Source organism: Notolabrus celidotus, chromosome 2 (assembly GCF_009762535.1).
Source record: "Notolabrus celidotus isolate fNotCel1 chromosome 2, fNotCel1.pri, whole genome shotgun sequence".
NCBI lineage: Eukaryota > Metazoa > Chordata > Actinopteri > Labriformes > Labridae > Notolabrus > Notolabrus celidotus.
The window spans coordinates 8,545,850-8,564,117 of record NC_048273.1 but is presented as its reverse complement, the minus strand read 5'-3'; the positions used below and the strand labels follow the sequence as shown (position 1 = coordinate 8,564,117).

General features: G+C 42.8%; 1 protein-coding gene across 1 annotated transcript in view; it reads right to left on the bottom strand.

The window, feature by feature from the left end:
- fip1l1a (FIP1 like 1a (S. cerevisiae)) overlaps positions 1-18,268 on the bottom strand; it is a 46,654-nt gene that overhangs the window by 21,482 nt on the left and 6,904 nt on the right. Inside the window, exons 4-9 of the mRNA XM_034706648.1 lie at positions 17,564-17,665; positions 17,369-17,484; positions 16,666-16,748; positions 12,600-12,690; positions 12,337-12,433; positions 3,307-3,358 (exon numbers count right to left, since the gene is read on the bottom strand). Coding sequence (XP_034562539.1) covers positions 3,307-3,358; positions 12,337-12,433; positions 12,600-12,690; positions 16,666-16,748; positions 17,369-17,484; positions 17,564-17,665 — 541 coding nt within the window. The remainder of the gene's footprint in view (positions 1-3,306; positions 3,359-12,336; positions 12,434-12,599; positions 12,691-16,665; positions 16,749-17,368; positions 17,485-17,563; positions 17,666-18,268) is intronic.

The following is an 18,268-nucleotide window of genomic DNA, read 5'->3' as shown; positions in this document are numbered from 1 at the left end:
GATCAAAGCTCGGCTCTGAATGCACAGCTGTGTTTTTCAGGCTGTTTGAAGTGCCTGGCTCGTGGTCAGGGCCCGGTGTGTGCTCGCCAATACAAGGGGAGTGGACAGGGGGGCGCAGTAATGATACAATCTGGATCTCCAGCCTGTCCACGTGGACTCTCCTGGACCTGCACCCAGATCAAATTGAAAACTTCCGAGTGTGCTGCAGGTTTATGTGGAGCTGGTCCGATGGCACTGCTCCCCGCCAGGTGTGAGTCCAAACACCGCTCCATAAATCTCACAGTCAGCAAGTCCATCAGCTACGTCAGCACCGGCCCGGCCAGCTCCTCTCTCTAGAGTTTTAAATGCGGTGTAACAGAGACGTGCTGAGGTGCAGAGGCTTGTTTGTGAATGGAGGCAGAGTGAGTGAATGGAGGAGAGAGTCCGGCTGAGTGAGCATGTGGCTGCTGGCAGGATGCTAACAGGCAGATAATAACTGTGTATGTAACGGCCTCTCCACCGCTCAGCGATCACACCTCTCAGTCTGTGGGCAACATAAACACAGCTGAGTCCAACCTCATCTGATATGTAACACAAATCCCTTTAAAGGTCGTTGATACAAACCGTGGGTTTAAAACGTTTATAAAGAGAGAGGAGGAGGAGAAGGAGGAGGAGGAGGGCCCTGCTGCTGACGAGCTTGAATAATAGAAAGAAAATTAACGCTGGATGATTCACTGAACACAATGACTTCTTTGAGCTGCATCAGAATCTATTTGTCTCCATCGATCTGCCTTCGACTTCTCTGAAAATTCATTCTAACTGAGATCTCTCCAGCACTCGGTTTGAAATTTTTTTAACAAGAATAACTCTGCTAAACAAAGAGTACAAAAATCAATCAAACACACGACTGGAGGAGGGTTATTAAAGTTCACTCCACCTGAATTTCAATTATTCTAGTTTTTGTTGTTGTCTCCATCCTTGTACTGAGAGAGTTTCTAGCATTTCCTCTGCAAAACCATATTCAACTTTAGATGCTTTGTCTGAGCTGTAACCACCCCATTAAATCCACTTTTCAGCAGCTATTTGAGTATGTGTCCAAACTACACGTGACCCGAGTGAGTGTTTGAGATGATATCAGCCAGATTACTTTGATTCTTGTGGAGTACATTAGCTGGCGCATCGGAAAGCAACACGACTCAGTAGGTTGTTTTGACCCTGGTAGAGTGTTGCTATTTTTATTCCTGTTGCTTGGGTAGAAGAAGCGGTTGAGTCCAGATGTGCAATACTTCTTCATCTCATGGTTAAAACCTGAATAAAGTGTCAGCTAACTGGAGAGAGATCATCAAGGTGCTGGGGGTGTTACCTGAAGACTCTTTCCAAACAGAGCAGGTCTACACCGTACTCTATGTTCTATTGTTAACAAAGACCCAACATCAAGACAGGATCAGATCCAGTCCCATCTTACAGACAGGACTCAGTCTGATCTCATCTTAATCCACCATGAGCAGAGCACTTTGCAGCATTTAGCAAGTTACAGTGGCAAGGACAAACTTCCTTTAACAGGCAGAAACCTCCAGCAGGACCAGACTCATGTTAGACACACATCTGCTGAGATATAGAAAAGAGGGATAGAGGGAGATGAAGAGAGAGAGAGATGATAGTGGTGAGACGGATAGTAGTAGTTGTAGCAGCTGGAGTCTGGCACGTCCACAGCAGCAGAGATCCAGAGGAACCTACGAGACAAGGGAGCTCAGGGACTGCAGAAAGGCCTATGGTTAGTAACTTTAATGGGGCAGGAAGAATTAAAGTATTTCCATTCATATTCTTATAATTATAGATTATGGAGCACTTTACAGCATTTAGCAAGTTACAGTGGCAAGGCAAAACTTCCTTTAACAGGCAGAAACCTCCAGCAGGACCAGACTCACGATCATGATATTCAGATCTGCGATTGAGGTGTTGTGCCTGTTATTATTATTCATAATTTGCTTTATCATAATATAGTCAGACTTCTCCTCACTTGAGAGCTTTATATGAAAAGCATCTGCAGGTTCAGGCGAGCAGGACTTTGATCAAACAAGTGTTTGATCAGGTTTGACTTTTCATCAGAGCTCTTCCTCATGAAGTCTAAACACTCTTCTTCTTTTCATTCTACAAACACCTCAAATCCAGACTATACTGAATGAGAGAGTGTGAATGACCAGAAGCAGCATAAGAGCACCAACCCCCCTCTAAAACCATCGTTGGTAAATTAATTCAACGTTTGTTCATAAACTAAATATGGACATTTTGAGCACTATGTGCCGTTGGCCCTCCTCACTGCGCGGGAAGCCAGGTGCCACATCTTGCCAGAAATACCTGCTGTTCCTAATATCCCCGAGGGAGAGTCTGAGCACCAACGGAGAGGCAGGGTCTGTGTGTAGTCTCCGCACATGTGTGTGTTGGACAAAAGTTAAAAAGGAAATGATTCATAAAGCGTACTGGAGATGGTTGGCAGAGTTCAGAGGAACTGTAAGTCCCTGAAGGATGTGAGGATTTGGCAGATGGACTGAGGAAAACCTTCTTTTTAGGACAGAGTACAGAGTGAAATCAGGCACATGTAGACACAGAGAATGAAGAGAGAAGGAGAGGAAGATGGAGAAAATGCAGAAAAGATGAGGGGACAGGAAGCTGGGGAGACAGACAAACAGACAGAGTGAGTTAGACGGGCTGGATTCAGACAACATCCAAGAGAAACAAGCTGAAATCTGCGTTCAGGGTCCTGTAAGAAGGAGCAGAAGAGCTGGAGACAGCGTGGCCCACTTCTGATCTAAAGAGTGTAAATGAGGGCTGAAATGAGGGAGTTTGTAAACAGGTTGTGACACAGATCGGAAGAGGGGAGTGGAGGATGTCTTTGGTGCTGATAAACACGCACAAACAAGGTTGCTGTCCTGCTTTCTACCTTATTTGGCCAAAAGTCCAGCTGTGAGCTCAGCACAGCTCCGTGTACACAGATTACACTGATCCTGCTCGCAGAGAAACACACTGATGTCAGAAACACAGTGTGTCCTTCGATGTCACGTAAGAACCACGAAACTGCTTCCAACTGCAGTTATTCAGTCTCCGGTTTTCAGCACTGTGTGTGTTTTATTAATGATTTCTGCTCCGGTCTCTGATGAATGATTTTCTTCTTTACTTCCATGTTTCTGCTGAGTTTGTTTCTTACCTGCAAGTGCACCTGAGAGAGAGCTACGTACCTGTCTCCACATGCACTTTCTCCTGCTCCAATGCTGCCACTTTTACCACACACATACAAACATGCTCACACAATGACAGTCACACGCTCACCTGTCTGAAGCACGGCGGCAGAGAGGAGAGGGTCCTGGTCGGAGAGGGAAACCTGTGTGAAAGAAAACAGAAGAATATTACAAGAAATCACCTTTTTTTTTAAATAACATAGCTACTTTGCATTAGATGAGTTTGATTCACAATTTAAGGGTTATTTATTTTCCTGTGTTAAAAAGATAACAAACAACAGTTATACATGTGATTAATCATGGATTTTAATACATGTGGATAACGACATTTAATGTTGTGGGATTAAATGAGTTTTGCCTTATAACAAGAAACATCTGCAACCTGATGTTTTATTTGCTCTCACAGACGTTTCTGGTCCTTACATCTGGCCTGATTCATTTCAACCTAATATTGAATGTTTAACTGATACAGGACAGGTCAAAAAGATGTTTTTAAATCAACCAAAAAAGCTGCAGCTGATATGAAATGTATAAGTACGCCCTCGCTGTCTTCAATACTTGATTCTGATTGGTCAAAACTCCATAAAAACTGTCACTAGTTCAAAATGGCCAGAGTGACGCCAGTGACAACCTGATCACACATCATATCAAATCCATCCACAGAAAGTAGTCCGTCACATTCCCCCTCTGCCTGTTGACACTGTGGTAAAACTGTTAGAATAGAATGGAATGGAACACAATAGAATGCTTCTGATTGGTCAAAACCTCATAACAGCTGTGATTAATTATTAACATCAAAAGCAATGCTTGAGATAACCTGATCACATATGTCGTATCATATCAATCCACAGAAAGTAGTCCATCACACGTCCACTCTGCCTGTTGACACTGTGGTAAAACCATTAGAATGGAATGGAACTGAATGGAACACATCAAAGCAGAATAGAATGGAATGCTTCTGATTTATCAAAGACAAATAACAACAGAGAAGAATTCTCAACAACAAAAGCAACACCAGGGACAACCTCTAAATTTCCCCTCTGCCTGTTGACACTGTGGCAAAAACCTTAGTGTGGTCTGAGGCTGGTCTTGGTTGAGGGGAAATAATTAATGACAGTTAGCGGGCACAGATGTGGTCTCATTCTGAGGAGCTACTGGACCCCAATCATCTCTGAGAGGGAAAAGTGGAGCAACATCCTGTCCTGTGATCCAGAGCTGGAGAGAGTATCTCTTACCTGCTGATCTTTACAAAGTCCCTGAAACCAGAAGAGGTAGAGATAACAGACACAATGTTCAAAGAGGAGACGATTGACTCATTTACAGTATCTCACAAAAGTGAGCACACCCCTCACATTTCTTATAAAGATGATGCACAAGAAAGTCCGCAAACAGTTTGCTAAAGACAAGCAGACTAAGGACATGGATTACTAATGTCTTGTGGTCTGATGAGACCAAGATAAACTTATTTGGTTCAGATGGTGTCAAGCGTGTGTGGCGGCGCCCAGGTGAGGAGTACAAAGACAAGTGTGTCTTGCCTACAGTCAAGCATGGTGGTGGGAGTGTCATGGTCTGGGGCTGCATGAGTGCTGCAGGCACTGGGGAGCTACAGTTCATTGAGGGAACCATGAATGCCAACATGTACTGTGACACACTGAAGCAGAGCATGATCCCCTCCCTTTGGAAACTGGGCCGCAGGGCAGCATTCCAACATGATATCGACCCCAAACACACCTTCAAGACGGCCACTGCCTTGCCAAAGGAGCTGAGGGTAAAGGTGATGGAGTGGTCAAGCATGTCTCCAGACCTAAACCCTATTGAGCATCTGTGGGGCAGCCTCAAATGGAAGGTGGAGGAGCGCAAGGTCTCTAACATCCACCAGCTCTGTGATGTCGTCATGGAGGAGTGGAAGAGGATTCCAGTGGCAACCTGTGAAGCTCTGGTGAACTCCATGCCCAAGAGGGTTAAGGCAGTGCTAGAAAATAATGGCGGCCACACAAAATATTGACACTCTGGGCCCAATTTGGACATTTTCACTTAGGGGTGTACTCACTTTTGTTGTCGGTGGTTTAGACATTAATGGCTGTGTGTTGAGTTATTTTGAGGGGACAGTAAATTCACACTGTTAAACAAGCTGTACACTGACTACTTTACATTATATCAAAGTGTCATTTCTGCAGTGTTGTCCCATGAAAAGATATGATTAAATATTTTCAGAAATGTGAGGGGTGTACTCACACCCCTCAAAGAGAAGAAGGAGAGCTGGACGAGGACAGAAATGACAACACCAATATTCCTGCAGAAGTCCTGTTCACCTCGTCTAACGTTACCTTAGATGGAAAGGCACACTTCAGCCTGGAAGGAGGGTGAAAAAATGCTAACACAAATTAAATTGCAAAACAACCCTTTCACAAATAACTTCTTTAATAATTAAAATCAGTTATTAAAGAATCCGGTCGTACAGGTTCCAAAAATGTCCTTACATTTTACTTTGTGAGAAATGAAAAGCATCCAAAGCGAGAACATTTTGGACCAACTCTCATTCCAGAACAATGTTAACATGAGACGTATGAGCCAAAAACAACAACAGAGCATTTTGCGAAAATCAGTGTTGTCCAATTTTTTCAGTTGGACAGATGTTGAAGAATCAGAACTACACAGCGAGAGTGGAAAGATGTAATGTGCCAGTATTACAACAAGCCACAAATTCAAAAACAACACCCACAGTTAATAATGTAACTAATAATTCACAATGTTTGTCGAGGAGGTAGATCAGCCTCTAAATGTCAGAACAACAAAAAAGTCCTGCGAGCGTCTCCCTCCATCGATAACACAGAGCCAGTCAAACGCCTCAGTGCACACTTAATGACCCCACTTCTTCTAATGCTCCGATTTTACGTGACCAAGCAACACAATCAGCTCTTAATCACACACTTTGGCAAGCCCTGGTATATAATGCATGCACGCACGCACACACACACACACACACATACACACATGCCTTTGAAGAGTCGAGGCAGAAACACACTTTCACATCTGGATGCCATCTCCTTCTTTCTTCCATAAAGACCCCTAACGTGAGAGCGGCTCAGAGCTGTTTTCAGCTACATAAAGAACACAAAAAAAGCAGGAGGAGGAATAATGAGAGCTGTTGGAAGTTCAAGCTTGAATCTAAAAACAGAGCACTCTACTTTGAAACTGAAATGTAGAACATCTTCCTTCCCTTTCAGACTCAGGTCCCTCAGAGTCCAGAGGGTCTGACCTGCTCACTGTGAAGACCGACCCAGCTAGGACTTTGATACCAGACACACTGTGGGGAGAGAATAATAGGCATACACACAAAAGCTACAGCAGTCTGCGAAAGAAAGGCCTGAGGTGAAGTGCCGTGAGGCGACTTCAGGGTCCTGCTTTCATCTAAAGACAAAAGAGTCATCAGGGAGCGAGGAGCGTGCCACATGCAAACACACACCTGAAGTCTGCTTTCATTAAAGAGTTCTCATAGGAGACTACACCTTGAGCTCGTAAAATCAGTGAGCGTGCATACAGTGCTTTAAGTTTGTGATTACAACTCCAACGTCTTGTTCCCATACACACACACACACGTGCACTTTCAGTAAACAGCAGCCGGTACACACACACATGCTATCAGTGTTAGCGTGAGTGAGTAATTGTTTCTACCTGTGGAGATCTCAGCTGAGTGTTTGATGAGGGCTGGAGCTCCATGCTCGGCAGCGTATGAGAGAGCTAATGGCTGAGGGCTAATTGTGCTTACGTGGCTCTCTGTCTCATGCTAATGTTTCACAGAGCTGCAGGCTGCAGGCTTTAAGATGGAGCTGATATTTCACATCGCGCCACATGCTGCTCTGCAGTACAGTGGACTTAAGAGGGGATTGTTTTTCAGGTTAAAGCTACTGTCTCCTGCTCATTGAGATGCAGCAATCTGCATGGACAGATGTGCACGAATCCTCCTGAGGTGACAGAGTCACTGCCACACTGGGAGACGAGCAGAGCCTTCAGCTTCACCCTGAAAAAGAGAGAGCTGCCATTTCCACCGTTGAGCTCAGGGAATCAATACTGGGGGCAGACTCACTGTGTAATCGATCAACGAGAGTAATTACTGCTAGAAATGTGTTGTTATCTAAGAAATGACAGCAAAGCAAGGAACCTTAAGGCAGTGGTACTTTAAAAGATTATTGCTACCCATTTTATGAAGGAAAGAAGAATACAGATGGACGAGAAATGCAGGAAGTAGAGGAAAGATGACGTGCAGTAGAGGGTAGAGAGCTGCAAATGAACCCAGAACCTTCATTAGTTAGTTTGTATCATACTGATTTATGTCACAGTGTTTTATCATTTCTGACTAGTTTACTTTGAATGAGTTATTTGATTCATTTGATTGATTCTTTTATCTCAGAATTCTAGAATGTTGTCTTTGATCTTTAAGTCAGAATTCTAGAATGATGTCTTTGATCTCAAAGACAAAATTCCAGAATGTTTTCTTTGGTCATACAGACCGAATTCTAGAATGTTGTCTTTGATCTTAAATACAGAATTCTAGAATGTTGTATTTGATCTTAAAGACAGAATTCTAGAATGTTGTCTTTGATCTTAAAGACAGAATTCTAGAATGTTGTATTTTATCTTAAAGACAGAATTCTAGAATGTTGTCTTTTATCTTAAAGACAGAATTCTAGAATGTTGTCTTTATCTTACAGAAAGAATTCTAGAATGTTGTATTTTATCTTAAAGACAGAATTCTAGAATGTTGTTTCTGATCTTAGACATAATTCTAGAATGTTGTCTTCGATCTTAAAGACTTAGTTCTAGAATGTTGTTTTTGATCTTCAAGACAGAATTCTAGAATATTGTTTCTGATCTTCAAGACAAAATTCTAGAATGTTGTCTTTGATCTTAAAGACAGACTTCTAGAATGTTGTTTGTGATCTTTCAGACAGAATTCTAGAATGTTGTTTCTGATCTTCAAGACAAAATTCTAGAATGTTGTCTTTGATCTTAAAGACAGAATTCTAGAATGTTGTTTCTGATCTTAAAGACAGAATTCTAGAATGTTGTTTCTGATCTTTCAGACAGAATTCTAAAATGTTGTCTTTGATCTTAAAGACAGAATTCTAGAATGTTGTTTCTGATCTTAAAGACAAAATTCTAGAATGTTGTTTCTGATCTTTCAGACAGAATTCTAGTATGTTGTCTTTGATCTTAAAGACAGAATTCTAGACTGTTGTTTCTGATCTTAAAGACAGAATTCCGGAATGTTGTTTCTGATCTTAAAGACAGAATTCTGAGAAAAAAGGTAGGACTTAAAAATAATCAGTGGCTTAAACCCTCGTTACAGAAAACTCTCTCTAGAGAAAAATATACACAAACAAGAAATGCAGGGAAGGCAGGAGTGGAAGGGTGACATGCAGAAAAGGGTAAAGAGTTGCAAATGAACCCAGAGTAGCTGTGACAAGTACCAAAGACTCTAAAATGTGTTGTTTTCTCAAGAGGCATGAGGAAGCCCTAAGATGTGGTGCCATATTTGAAACACTAATTCCAACTAACTTTCAATCAGTCAGGCAAAGAGACGGAGTTGAAGCCAGGAACAGCTGCCTGGCAAATAGCTACGATGCTGTCAGTCAAATCAGACACAGCCCTAATCATCAATAATCATGCAGAACTCTCAGCCTTTCTATAAACATGATGGATTAGTTATCAAATAAATCCTGTACAGTTGTTACGAATAAAGAAATGAGGTTCAGAGAGCAAATCTGTTTTTGTTCAAGAATATAAACACATTAATGTTTCGAGGGCAAGGTTCACAAGATGAGCTATCAGGCTGCTCTGCAGTATTGCTCTTTGAATGTCTAAAACCTCAACGTCTAAATCCAACATGTGATTTCTGATTGTATTGTTTGAATTGAAACAATAAGCGCGATAGAGGTCAGCAGGTCTCATCATTACTCCTGATCTGAGGGCCTCTGGTAGCGATGTGATCTCTGGTTTGAAACTGAAGGACGCTCACAAACAGGCTGTGTTTCTGACCCACTAACCAGCTGTGGGACACATTAGCTGCAGCACAGAGCAGCAGACAGCCTCACCTTGACTGTGCTGCACTGATAGATGTCACAAGAACAACCTGCAATGACACGGCTTCTTTTTAAAAGCTGCATGTATCAGACACACACAGCAGCATCTAATGTGACCTGAGGCAAAGACAAACAAAATATCAAACAGAAGAAAAAGCAGCGCTTCTCTCCCTCAGCTCTATTCCCCAAGCTCGGTCTGTTCAGCACATTTCTCATGCCACAATATGCTGGCCCTGCACTTCTTCACCGGGGGCTATTTTTATCATGTTACACATTTGCATCACAAAAGGAGGCCGGGCTCGTAACTTAAAGAAGGGGGAGGGGCTTGGATGAGAGCAACAGAGATACTTCAAAGCTGGAGAGGACCGCTCAAAGCTGCAGTCGGCAGGATGTTTGATATTTTGGTTGTATCAGAGGATCTGGCACGGGTTCACCCGGCTGTATGTGGCTCACCGGGGGAGTGTGAGGGGTAAGACGGGGGGCTGAACCGGAGGAGTCTATTTTTGAACCTTTGAAGATGAAGATATGGCATGTGCCCAGCTGTGGGCTTAGGTCAGGGAGCCTTCCTGGATCTCTATCTGATTCACTACAAAGACCGAGAGGAGGTCTGAGGACCGACAGCACCTGGATGGCACACATGCATCTGTGCATATGCATCTATACACACACACACACACAGACACACACAAACACACACACACACTCACATGTTCACCTCTGTCCTTCAACCCTACAGGATTATTTATTATGACACGTGTTGCAGCCTCTCTCTCACACACACGAGCACACACACACACACACACACACACACACACACACACACACACACACACACAAGCGTGCAGTCAGATTGCCATCACTCATTTGCACAGCTGTGTGATGCATGATGCAGCCTGCAGGAGGTCTAATGGGGCCCTTCGCACCTGAAATATCCACATTTGACTTAAACCTGCACCCCAGGCTTTCTAAAGGAAATGATGTGTTCAAAATCAGTGTTAGATGAGAGAGGGCACTTCAGAATCACATCAACCAATCAGGTCTGAGGCTGCGTTTACAAAAACCAAGCAGCAAATCTTATCACCCTGCATCACTCGGTCCCTCCAGGATGACGCAAACTTATCTGTGATTGTTGCGGCAGTGAATGTCACATTTGATGACAGATGCAGTGTTTTAAAAATATGCTTTCGTGCTTGTTAAGTGTCACATGACTTGGTTGGACAATGCTTTAATTGAGGCCATCCATTGGCTGGGCGAGCTGTCTTCTCCAGGCATCACCTCAGGGTCATTTCAGAATCAAAACTCCAAATAAAGAGTGTTTAAATTTAAATAAAGACCTGCTTATTTTTTTTATTGTGAGTGACCATTCAATGTAATCCAAATGCACAGAGAATAATCATATTTCTTAGTCGTCCTCTGTTTACTTGTAGCCCTGGCAGCTGTAATCCTTTATACATTAAACCTAAATGTTGTTAAGCCTGGTGTTTTTTGTCTGAAAATCAAAGAACATCAACAGCAGATACAGTCCTCATAATTTTATCCCATAATCCTCTTCACTTGCATTATTTGGTTGTGTCCATCCATCATCGCAGTGATGCAAATTCAATCTATGACCAGTGTTTGGAGTTAACGTTGCCAGCTTAAAGCTAGGGTTGGTAGTCACGGAAAACTAACATGACTTTGAATGTAGCATTTCCTCAGGACTCCGTCTAACCCCTCCCCACCTCCCCTCGGAGCTCCTCCAAAATGACGCCCCTGCTCACAGGCATGAGTGCCGCTGATTCGAGACCATATGATGGTGACTGATTCAAAACCGGTCTTCGGCACATTGTTTGTGTTTTGCACTACGTCCACTCCTGTCTCACTCAGCGGTAAGAGAACACCAAAACATTCTCATAGTGAAAGTTAAAAACATAAACAAACATGAAATGTTTGGGAGGCGGGCAGAACGGCAGGACAGGATTTGATTGGTTCATATTTTGGCTCCTGATGGCAGGGATTGGTTGGTGTTTTCCCAGGTTTACTCCGGCTGTAGATAGCAGTTTTTTTTACCTCTTTTTTAAAAACACATTATGTACTGATTACCAGATCATTTTAACCAGTATAACAAAAAGTATATCATTAGGCGGCAGTAGCTCAGTCCATAGGGACTTGGCGAAGGGTCGCCGGTTCAAGTCCCAGTATGGACGAAGTTTGGCTAGTGGACTGGTGGCTGGAGAGGTGCTGGTTCACTTGCCTGGGCACTGCCGAGGTGCCCTCGAGCAAGGCACCGAACCCCCAACTGCTCGGGGTGCGTTGGTTGATGACAGTATCCTCACTCTGACATCTCTCCCTAAGCATGTTCACTGCATGTGTGTGCATTTGTATGTATATACCAAAAAAACTGTATATGTAGCATGTCCAAAATAGCATGAGTGAAAAAAATCGAATATCCTCTCTGGGGATTAATAAAGTACCTTTCTTTCTTCTTTCTTTCTATCTAAATCTGACTACCAACCCCAGCTTTAAGGTCAATGGTAATTACAAGCACATGAGCATATTTCTGCTGCTGATTGTGATCTTTGCATTGTAAGACTTGGATTGTGGAAGCAGAGGTTGCAGAAAAATTAGCTGATAAAAACAGTTTTTCAGAAACTTTTGGAAGCTGAAGGCAAACTGTCCTCAGCGATGAAGCTTCCATAATCCAAAAGATCAGGTGGGGATCTGTCGTTACAGCGACCTGAACATAAACACAGTCAGAAAGTTTCCTCTAATGACAGCTGTGTCACTGCAAGAGCTGTTTGAATTGTTAAGAGAAGTATATGTAGAGATTGGACACATGGATGGAAACTGTACATCCCACTTGATATTTGAATTGATGCAAGAGTTTGATTTCAGGACGATGGGACAGGAACACAGCCTGTAATTGGTCCACCCAGGGCATGAAAATATGCAGCTCAAATTAACACCTTGCTTACAGTCTGAACACTGTAGGATGATGTGAATGAGCATGCTTGATTTTTTGGTGGGGTGCTTTTTCACTGTATGGAAGACTTTCTTACGTGGCAGAGGGTTATATCCAAAGAGAGAGCCTCCATCGGGTGAAGAGGGCAGGATGTAAGAGGTGATGCTGTCCTCAGCAAACGTCTCTTTAACCACCTGCAGAGTGAAAACAGGAAGTTAACAGCTTCAGTGACACCACCTTGTGTTTGTGTCTCAAACACACACACACACACACACACACACACACACACACACACACACACACACACACACACACACACACACACACACACACACACACACACACACACACACTCTCTACCTGAAATTGGTCTCCTTTATAAGTGAAACATCCGTGCTCTTCTGATCTGCAGAGCCGAGGTCGACCAATCACATGAGAGGAACTTGACCGTCTGTGGATCAGGTCACATGGTACAGTCAGTTAAAACATCAAACACATGTTGAAGTTAACATATGCAGCTTAAAGGCCGTCTACATGTAGTTTCCATGAGCACTAATATAACATTTTAAAGACCGTACATGTCTTTGTCCTAATCTGACTTCCCGTGTCCCTGCTTCAACCCCCCGTGGCTCCATTAAACGCATTAAACCTCCTTATCTGGGTCATCATGCCTTCATCATAAAAAACACACACACACACACACACACACACACACACACACACACACACACACACACACACACAGAGAGAGAGAGAGAGAGAGAGGCATGCAGATGGGATACTAACCCCTTTCTGTCAGTCGGACTTAATCAACATTTGAAAAAAGCGTGTAGAAGAAGAATTTCATGTTGGTCTAATGGCGTCTAAATAAAGCAGAGCTTGGAGCTCCTTAATGTCTCCTCCGCTAGCTTCAGCTTGGATATTAATTGTAACACGGAATCTCTAAAGAGAGAACACAGTTTCTTTTACATCCTGCTACAACAGGAGAGGAGAATATAAAACAGGGGACACATCGTGACTGAGTCCGCTCGGATCCCAGAGGACAGACTTTCTGCTTGGTAAGCAGCACCAGTGGAGAGACTCTCACAGATCAACAAATCCAGCAGAGCTTCCCAAAGAAAGCATCATATTTTCATGCTGTCAGAGGAAGAGACGGCTGCTGGATCACACATAGTGCTGTACATCACAGGCCGTGCGTTCTGGTCTCTGGCGTGCTACAGTTTGACTTCCTGGTTCCCCCCTCAGGTGCAGTTCTGTCACAGAAAAACAGAGAGGCACGCCGTCACCCCATGCTCTGATCCACACGACCTCCCCTGAGGGGGGGGGACCTTGCCGACGGAGGGGAGCGTCATCAGCGGACAAATCTTTAATTAAGTGTGGAGTCTTGTCAGTCATCGTCCTCTGCAGTCATTCAGCTAATGGGAGGCTGAGCGAGAGACAGCACTAAGACGCCTTCAGCACCTGGGCCGTAAATAAAAACAAAATGCATGCTGGGATGGATGTTATTTACTAACATGACAAGCATCTGCTGTTCATGAGCGTGTACATAAATGATGGGAGACTGTAACTGGCTGTAAAGCACCATGAGCCCGGTCTAACAGGCCGGTCTCCCACAGACTGCAGCCGGCTCTGCTGCTCCAAACATCCTCTTAAAGTCTTCACAGTGAAATGAAGGAGACAGGACACACAGCGCTGAGGGGAGCGGGAGTATAACAGCACAAAGCAGACAGTTATAATGAAGCAGAGATTTACTGAATCTGTTTTTAATTCAATGAATGTATTTCTACTTTGTCTCTGTCTTCCCCTCGATGGTTCTTTAACATATCGAACATGTTGCACCGCCTTCTTCCTGTGTTTCCAGTTTAGTTTTACTTCCTGCGCGTGTGTTTCCCTCCTTTTTTGATAACACACATTAGTCTCACCTGTGTCCTGTATCCACACCTGTGTTGATTACTCTGTGTATTTAGTCTCTCTGTTTCCCCTGTCCTGGGTTGGATCATTGTACGTCTCTCATGTGTTCACTGTGTTTTACTTTGGATTTAGTTTCTTAGCCATTTCAGTATGTTTTGTTTGTATCTTTTGTTCTTCTCTTTATTAAAACCTTTTATTTTCAATCTGCACTTGGGCCCTCCTCCGTTTTTCCCAACATGACAGAACTAAGAAGTAAACACATGTACCAATCCATGCTCCAAATGAATAAATCATTACGGCCTTATACACAAAAAAACAACCAAACTATAAAACAGACTTTGATACTTAAAAAGTTTAAATCATCCTCAATCCAAATGCAATCCAAATGCAGTCCAAGTCCAAGTCCAAGTCCAAGCCCAAGTCCAGGTCCCAGTGCTGGAATCCAGGGCCTGCTGTGTGCACGTCCAGCCACTAGCAATGAAAACAGGCCGTTTGTACTAATACTGAAAAATAAAGGGATTAGCGGTCTGCATGAGCCAGGTTAACGTCCCAACAAAGCATTACATCTAACGGCGGTAGACCCCACCATTACAGGTGCTAACAGCAGGATTACTCCACCTGTTAGGCTGTTTAAAGGATGGAGGACATCGTGCTTATGTGTTACCCAGTTCAAGATCTTACTTAAACTTTCCCTTTCTCCTTGGTTGTTATCTTTGCCGATTGACTTGCTGATAATAGTTGTCTGTTCATTCTATATTCTTGTAATAAAATGTCCATTTCTTCTCGATCTTCTCTCAGTCACACCCGTACTGCTCGCCATGTTTATTGTTGTTTATGCTTAGTAGGCATGTGCAGTTTGTATTTGTTTGATCAGGGTTTTCCAAATAAGTAATTGGACAATTATTTGCACATTAAGACTAATGGTTCCGTTTGTGTAATGGCTGAACGTGCATACAGGCCCAGGACTGCTGTGCTACAACACCAGTAGTGACCGCTAATTCATCTCTTGATTATAACTTTATTATTTGGGGTGTCTACTGTGTACTCTTTCAGGTTTATGGGATCCACTATCCACCTGCGTCAGCTCAGGAAGTTCAACCTGCCCCAGGAGCTGCTGATCATGTTCTACACCTCCATCATCCAGCCTGTTCTGTGCACCTCCATCACTGTCTGGTTTGGATCTGCAACCAAACTAGACAAACACAGACTGCAACGGAATATAAGGACTGCAGAAAAAATCATCGGTGTCCACCTGCCCCCCATCCAGGACTTGTACCGGTCCCGGGCCAGGAAACGGGCAGGTAGCATCACCGCTGACCCCTCACACCCTAGACACAAATTCTTCAAACTCCTCCCCTCCGGCAGGCGCTACAGATCACTGTGCGCCAAAACAACCCGCCATAAGAACAGTTTCTTCCCCCAGGCTGTCACTCTGATGAACACTGAAACATAACAGTGTCATACCTGTCAGATAAATACTCTCTGTAAATATACATGTAGATATACAATGCAAACATTCTCCAAGCAGAATTCCATATTTCTATTTTTTGTATTATTTAACTTCTATTTTTTTAAATGTAAAAACTACCTCTGCAACTCACCACTGCACTTTTATCATATTATTTTAGCCTGTACATATTAGTCATGCCTATTTGTTGTTCTCTTGTATTTATAGCTGATGTTATTGTTATTATTTTTATTTTATTTTTATTTTGTATGTCTTATTCTTATGCCTTGTACAAAGAGAGCACAGTTTACCAAAGTCAAATTCCTTGTGTGTTCAAGCATACCTGGCCAATAAAGCTGATTCTGATTCTAAAAGAGATGCAGATTTGATGTATGTGATGCAACTGCGTAGGAATGTGAAGCTGCAGAAAATCAAAATACCAGAGATTCGATTTATAAGTTTGAATTATTATTGGCTCTCTTATAGGCGTGTGCAGAACGTGTCGGCGAGATAATGTTTGCAAAGAATATATTCACAGATCCAGATATCTCAGGTGAGGTGAATCAAAAAGTGCACTGCAGGATTCTGTGATGATTTCTGCAGGATTTTCTTCTCTTGTCAGGATTTCACTGGTGAAATCAACTTGAAGATTTATTTTGAAACAAGTGAGAGAGAGTCTCACATCCTGAGTCAATCATTATCAGTCAATTACTGTCCACCATGAAGACTCAAATCAATTATCTGGGACAAACCCCACCCTGCTCTGTTTATCAGCCTTCAAAGAACCGTCAGTTTGGCCTTTCACAGCCAAACATTAGTCCGTGTTTACAACAACACTTTGGGATCCCCTGCTAATACAACCCCATAATGCTGAGCCCATCTTAGATCACAGCAAACAGATGGCAGCAGCCTGATAGCCGTCGTGTCACAAACAAACACTAACAGCCAGCTGCCACTTTCACTTTCACCAGGCCTGAATGCGCTCCAGTTTTTAACAGAGAGGAGGACGAGGGGTGAAGCAGACAGGAAGAGCTCGCTGTGACGGGGCCACAGAGACGGGATGCCAACCTGTGAGCGAGTGTGGGTGCAGGGCATGAGGAGGAGGAAGGAGCAGGCTTTCTTTCCTCAGGAGTAGAGCGCCCCTTCTGGACCTGAGTGGAACAACAACAACAACATCACACCCTGCTCTCATCCACACACAATACATGTCTGATTTTGAAGATGTGATTTAAGTCAGCTTTATCAAACAAAAATGTAGTTACACACATTTTCTTTAAAGGCCCTGTGAGGAGTTCTGAAATGGCTGAGAAACAGACTGAAAATGATACTGATGCCTCTTTATAACCTTCAATAGCAAACAAGTCCATTGGCAGCAACACTGGCACCTTCTCTGTTGTGATTTTAAATGCCTGAAACCGCCCTGGGGGGGTAGGTGTCAGACCAGATGATGGACATCTTGCTTCAGAAACAGCCTTTATTTGACCGTTTTCATGGAAAATAATCACATTGCCTGATAAAGTTGACTGTTGAACTCAACAGGATGAGGCTTTAGTTGAAAACACTACTTTTGCATGTATAGGACAAGAGATAAGAGGTATCACTTTGTCCACAAGGGGGGCGCCAGAATCGATATAAAACAAAAGTTACTCACAGCAGCTTTAATATACATTTAACAGAATATAAAAGGAGGCAGTCTAAAACAGATAAAGTGTAATATATGTACCCTTGTCCTGAGAATTGTGCACGTTTTTGCACGCTTATGATTTCTCACCATGCTTAAGCCGATGAGTTTCCGATTGGCCGCGTGGATTTGTGCTTGTTTTTGATGGTAGATGTTCCAGCTCTCTTCATCGAAGCCGTAGTTAAAGTAATCGGTGATATCAGCACCTTTAACAGGAACACAAAGAAGTCATGAAGATTTTGAATAAACTTTACTGCACGTGAATCTTTCACATTTACGACTTACCAGGTTCCCTCCACGGCTTCCTCTGGGTTTTCTTCTTCTTCTTCTTCTTAGCTGGGATGTCTTGAGTATTTTCATCTTCACTGGGATGTCTCTTTGTGTCAACTGTAAGACATCAAACAGGACTTTAAAGAATGTGTGCGTTAATGTTGTGATAGGGTTAGTACATGTAGTTATTTCAGTTGTGAAGGTTAACCTTATAGGTATTCTCAGTATAATGAAATACCGCTAATAACACAAATATTAATGTAATAAATATTATATTTAATATATTGTATATTATATATCATATATATATATATATTAGATAAATATAATAATATAATATATTATAATATTATATATAAATGTAATATAAAATATAAATATAAGCTAATATAAAAGTGTATTTTTAATGTAAAAATAAATACAGCGTTTTATTTCCATTACAACAGGTTGAGTGACCTATTCTTGCGTTGACGGTTATGTCTGATTCCTCAGTCCGCTCCTCTCTGATGAATAAAGAGTTTACCTCAGACCCTTAAGCACGTTGATGTCTTCGTCAGAGCAACATCACCACTCACTATACTATAAAATATTCATGCACAGTTCCTCCTGGGAGTTACACTACGAGGCAGGAGTTTCAATTATTGAGGTGACTTCAGGGTTAACTCTGGGTTTCAGCACTCTGGTGGTTCTCACTGAGGTAGGTAAAACGTGTTAGATAAC